Here is a 6,000-nt window from a genome sequence, read left to right on the forward strand (position 1 = left end):
TGCATTTCCATAAAGATAAAATTAAATTGCGCCTCCTTTCAACAATAATAATTATTCGCATAATAGATTTGAAATTAAAAAAAAAAAATATCACGTAAAAATGATATTCGAATGCTTACATTCTGCGATCTATCTTCTCTAAGAAACTGACGCGCTAACCCCGTATTCGTTCGTATTCGTTATGAACATGAGCTGCTACAATATAATTCTAGGTCAGTATAAAGGTATACTTTGAAGCATTAATAACGCAAGTTTAACATGTTACGAATAGAAAAGAGTCTCAGTTTTGATAAAAAGTAGTGTGTAATTTATTATAAAGGAAAGGGTAAAAGTTATTGTAAAACTAGAAAATTGTTAAGGGACGAGGAAAGGTAGTAAACAAGTAGTAGATGATGTCGAAAGATATAAGAAATATACGTCGAATAAACGGAACAAACAGAACGTTTATAGATATGAAATTGAAGATGAAATGGAAAAATTGATAAACAGAAAACTATTGAAAAAATTTGCTTTCCAATATTTCATAGCTCTTGCTTCGGAGATCTTTCATGAAATAATACTTGGAGTACTTGGAAAACAAACGAATATTATGTTAGCATATTTCGAATAATGCTGTACACAAACAAAGTAGGTAAGAAATAAAAAGAGTGACATATTCTAAAGGGTTTATCGCAAAGGGAGGATATTGTTTTTGCGGATGAAAGCAAACATGGCATTTTTGGTTCGGATAGAAAAAGCATAGGGCGATGAAGAGCAAACGAAGCACCACGAGAACTAAAAGTTTAATAAAACTAAACTTTGAAACAGGGAGCAGGTTCTGTAACGGTATGGGGGTATATCTCGAGCATTTGTGTTGGTGAACTGGTATTCACCGATGGATATCTCAGATAAGAAGTAATTTTTGAACCTTTTAAAAGAAAATCTGTTCAAAAGTAGACATAAAGTAGAAACGTAAAACACAACTAAGTTCAATCGAGATAATGAGCTTAATGGAAAAACTTAAATAACGAAAGAATATTTATTATGCAATTGTCCTAAAGTTTAACGCTCAACTCTTCAATCGACCAAGCTAAATCCCCTATAGAACTTATGGGATCAATTAAACTAAAGTATTGAAAAAATGCCAAGTAGCTAAAAGTCAGTATTGAAATTGAGATTAAGATAAGAATGGAATTCTATTGGACATCAGAATATTTGATACTTAAAAGATACTATATTATGTGTAGATTTTACTCATGTTTCCTCGCTACATATTTCTTTAAAAAAGCGATGAAATTTATTTTGGCCACTTTATAAGCTTATAAATTCAGTTCTCTTTAAGGGAAACGTTACACGTTCGAATTCGTTTCTAATAAATAAATGGCTATATATTTCTGTCGAAATGTATTATGTAAATATAATATAATATAATTTATTTCACGTTACACACCCAACAAAGCATTAATATGGAAGCATTGTTGGCGACCATAAGTCGTATAACTATCGATATCTCTTACACGTCTAATATATTTCTTTAGGAATATTTTCTGCAAAATTTTATCGATTAAAAATCTCTTTAATAGATAATTAGTCGTTAATTACTTTGTAATGTGATTTTTTGCATAAATAGGTTACTTATAAAATAACAAAATCAAGTGTATAATCATTTACGAATGTTATTCTTTATGTCAACTTCAATATTGCTTTTAAGATCACACGCGATTTTTTATTAAATAATTCATATACCTACATTACGTACAATGAACACTTTAGAAATTCTACTTTTCTTCCACACGATCAGCAAGAAAATCTCAATTCCAACATTACGGTTTTATGCCTTTATATTTGAAAAATAATAAGAAACTTTTGATTAAATGCAGTGCACCGACTGTACATTATGTGATACCGAGCAAATTTCAATATGGCTTCCTCTGAATGTGTATTTGTGAAAGAATATATATAGGTGTTTATTATGAATATTATAATCTTTAATATATAATGGTAGAAATTGGATTAGAATATACATATGTGTATATATATACATATACAGTGAGCCAGTCGAAGTTGCATATTTGTATTATTAGAAATACATATCTTTTCTCTACATAAAATCCACATACTTTTAATATATAAATTATACAATTGTACAATAAATAATAATTTTATTATCTTTGCTACAAACGTAATGGAATTTAGTAATTATATGCTGTTCGACTTGTTTTCGTCGCAAAAGATATATATAATCTTGAAATTTCGAAAAACTAACCTTCAAACAAGTAAACAGTTTGTAATAGTGTAGAAATAGTTTAGAAATATACCTTCACGATAAATAAATATTTAGTTCTTCAAAAAAACAATTATCCCAAAAGAATTTTCTTAAGCTTTCTATCGATCACCAGGAATATACAATATAATCTCGTTAATCAATCGTTCTATTTCTACCGGGACATTGTATACATATATATAATCCACAAGCTCGATAACTTACAGAAAGGTTCCATTAACAATAAAAGATACGCGTTTCCACAAGTATCAATAGGCTAAAAGCGGCACGTTATATTTTTACATGATACGTACACTGCAGTGATCGAAGCTCAGGCCAAATCATTTCCATAAGACGATAAATTAACGTTCGGGGTCGCGTTCACAAAAATAACGGCGCACCTAATTGAAACGAACAGCGCTATCTGTACGTACTCTGTCTCTCGTTCCCCCCTTTGTTTTTTGTTCGCTTCTTCCATTGTAAGCCGTGATAAAATCATACGTTTTCAACCACACTACGAAGGTTGAACGGAAACGGAAAAGAGAAGAAAAAAAAAAAAAGAATGAAATGAACCGCAAACCATTAAAAGCAACCTCGTCACTGAGAAAATCAGCTCACGCGAGTCGACGCCCTATTCTACGTCTTCGAGTCCACCTGGCGGGACGAAAAAGAAGAGTAATTCGCACGTACGCGATTATGAATATCACAGTTCGCTATTTCACGACTCGTTTCTATGGCTAACAGTCGCTTTGCGCGTTGTCGACGCGTGAAATTAGCGCGCCGATGCCGATATTCATTGTACAATCGGTCATCCATTGTACATACTCGACGATATCACGAATTATCAACATCGTGCTTTTTTCCTTTAGCGATGATTCGCAGAAATCACAAAAGGTAGTGGCGCGTGATAATTTTATCGTCGCGACAGCGATATGCCTGCACTTTCGTATCGTGAACATTTGATAAAGTAATTGTAAAAGATTCGACATTCAAGTGATTCGTCATGATCGAGTGTTTTTCATTCGTTCAAACATATATGTCGATATTTCTTAAGTTGGTAACATTGAAATAAATTTTCCTTCTCGAAGGAACTTGAAGTACCAATTTTATGACAAAATACAGCGCTCTGAATCGTTTATCTTTCGAGTTTTCATTAATACAACAATCAGAATGGTAATACAGGAAATCTATACTATTGACACAATGAGTATGCTATATTACTTGAAAACTACGTACTTTACTTGGAGGATGAACTTAGGTATACGTCAGACACCAATACAGAACGGTATCAAACACGACACAGGCATAATACTCACACGTGTCACGATATAATTAAAGAGGAAAAAGGTAGTAACAACGCAGTAAAAACGTGACACATCGCCATTTCTGAATTTACAAAATAGGTAAAATGATTTCGATATTATCTACGGATGGCTAACACAGACAATAGCCTAAAATTGAAAAGACCTAAAGCTACCTTATTTTGCCGTTTTAACTACTCTATACTCTATTCTAAATAACACATTTCTTGAACGCTGATAAAACATTTTTGAAAATATCGGCCAGGTACAATGCACACGTCACGCGTGTCATCAGCAGAAAATGAAATACAATAATAAGATAATGTAAGTAGATTTGCAGACCCGGTCAAGTTTAATGGATTTTGCATAAAAAAATGTTATTCGTTTCATGTTTTTCAGCTTTTTTTCCTTGGATGTCATGCAATTCACGTTTACGGAATTCTCATAAATTGGTGCAAGTTACTCTCTTACGTATCGCGATAAAAGGGTAAAAATAAGAAATCCAATAAACATAAGGTAAATTGTCAGCGTTTGACAAACATATACGGACATTTTTAACGTCGCCACTTGAAACCGCATTTTTACATAAAAATATCAATATCCTAAATTCCGATGATATTTGTAACCTAACTAAGAACAATATAATTGACGCTGTCATCGGCACTGTCAGCGATTTTCGTGAATATAAAGCGACGGCGAGCGGAACGAGGAGACACTGTGCGGTCGAACGACGGTGTTCTATCCACGCGTTATTTTCCCGATCGAAATTTTGGATGGTTTTCATGCATAGAAACGCGAGACACGATGAAACGATGAAACGAAAAATTGCAGAGTTCACTTTCTCTCAGAAAAAAGGAAACGACAAAACGATTACTAAACATGCGACGGAGTACAAACCGGAGCGAGAGAGCGTCAACCTCGACGGGGAGGTTAGGCCATCAATGAACGTCGAGGTTAACCTTTTATTCCGTGGCTCCGGTGATTCTCGAGTTATCGAGAAAATCGTTGACCGAACGTGAAAATTTCGCTCGAAAACACTTACCCCATAAACCAGTCCACGGTATCGCGGAGATACTCGGGTAACCTATCCAGCTTGGATGATTTTCAGTTGGATCACCGCTGAGGAAAGTAGCACGAGAGTCGAGAAAACAAAATAAATTCTCTCTCTCTCCACTAACACCAGCAGCAGCAGCAGCAGCAGCAGCGGCGCACGTTTCGTGATCTCGTCAAATCTAACATGGCGAAGCTCTATTGTCACCTGTTCCCGTCATGCCTCACTTGCCCCCCTTCACCAGAAAATACTACCGATTTATCGCCGCCAGCGCGTACTTCGTCCCTGTATTTATGACACCGTTCCGATTCTATCCTCGATACACGGATCCGACGTATCTATGCCAATCGAACGAAAGTCTGAATGTGCACGACACCACACCACAAGGGGAAAGTCCAACTTAAACCGCACAGCTGATCAGCCGACGTCGAAAAACCAACTCAATTGCACACCCCCGTTTTAATACCTGACTGCAGAGGGTAGTACCTATCGCGCCTACTGGCTTACGAATAGTTCCCGACACAACCTTTCGCTATGAGATAGACAGATGGTAAAACATTTCGAGTCGGTAACATCACAAGTAGCCAGGTCTCACTAGTAATCAATAATAATACTCGCGTAGTTACACTAGTTTCCAATTTAACCTACAGTTGATATAGTACTTTTATCACAGATGATGAAACGAAAAATAGTCATTGACTAAGGATAACGGAATAAAAACGGTTTTGAAATACCGATTTCGAAAAAGTCAGTGTTCCTCACGCCCTCTACAGTTTATGCATCACGACAATTATAATTAGTCCGCTTGAACGCGTTCTGTTTATTCAGATAAAACTTAACACAGTGCTATTAAATAAATCTCTGGTCAGTGATTTTATTTATTCGAACGTGAATTATTATATAATATGAACGAGAAACCATAAATAGTAAGGACGTAAATATTTATCGCATGGCAGGCTCAAATAAACAAAATTCTGCGGCATATTACAGACGCCATTAAATAAAATAATGTGAGTAATTAAATTAATAATTTAGCTAAAACAACATAATCTTATATCATATCTTTAACATATTCTTATATTAGAAAGTAAGACAGATTTGTGTATGTGAAAATATATATATTAGATATATATGTTTAATAATTAATCGTTGAACGATGATTACGTTAAGAAAATATATAAATTATTACAAAATATTCCGAGGCCCTGTGAAAGCTAAAAATCTTGTACAAGAATTTCGAAAAATCTATATTATTTCAAATTGAAGTATATAAATTTTGTCATTTTGGAATGAACGATCACTTTAGATTACTTGTCAATTTGATTGTATTATAATGGAAACATCACATTTCATAGTATCGGCAAATAGTCACTGATCAACCGTCCTTCCGAAACGTCGCCAGGTTT

The 6,000-nt window shown here is 34.4% G+C and overlaps 1 protein-coding gene across 1 annotated transcript in view; it reads right to left on the reverse strand.

Moving 5' to 3' along the window:
* The window catches only part of LOC132909755 (MOB kinase activator-like 2), a 66,174-nt gene extending 61,152 nt beyond the window's left edge, over positions 1 to 5,022 (reverse strand). Inside the window, exon 1 of the mRNA XM_060964803.1 lies at positions 4,586 to 5,022. Within this exon, the coding sequence (XP_060820786.1) occupies positions 4,586 to 4,590 (5 nt within the window). The 5' untranslated portion in view covers positions 4,591 to 5,022. The remainder of the gene's footprint in view (positions 1 to 4,585) is intronic.
* Between the last annotated feature and the right edge of the window lie 978 nt (positions 5,023 to 6,000).

This window comes from Bombus pascuorum, chromosome 1 (genome assembly GCF_905332965.1).
Source record: "Bombus pascuorum chromosome 1, iyBomPasc1.1, whole genome shotgun sequence".
In the NCBI taxonomy this organism is placed as follows: Eukaryota; Metazoa; Arthropoda; class Insecta; order Hymenoptera; family Apidae; genus Bombus; species Bombus pascuorum.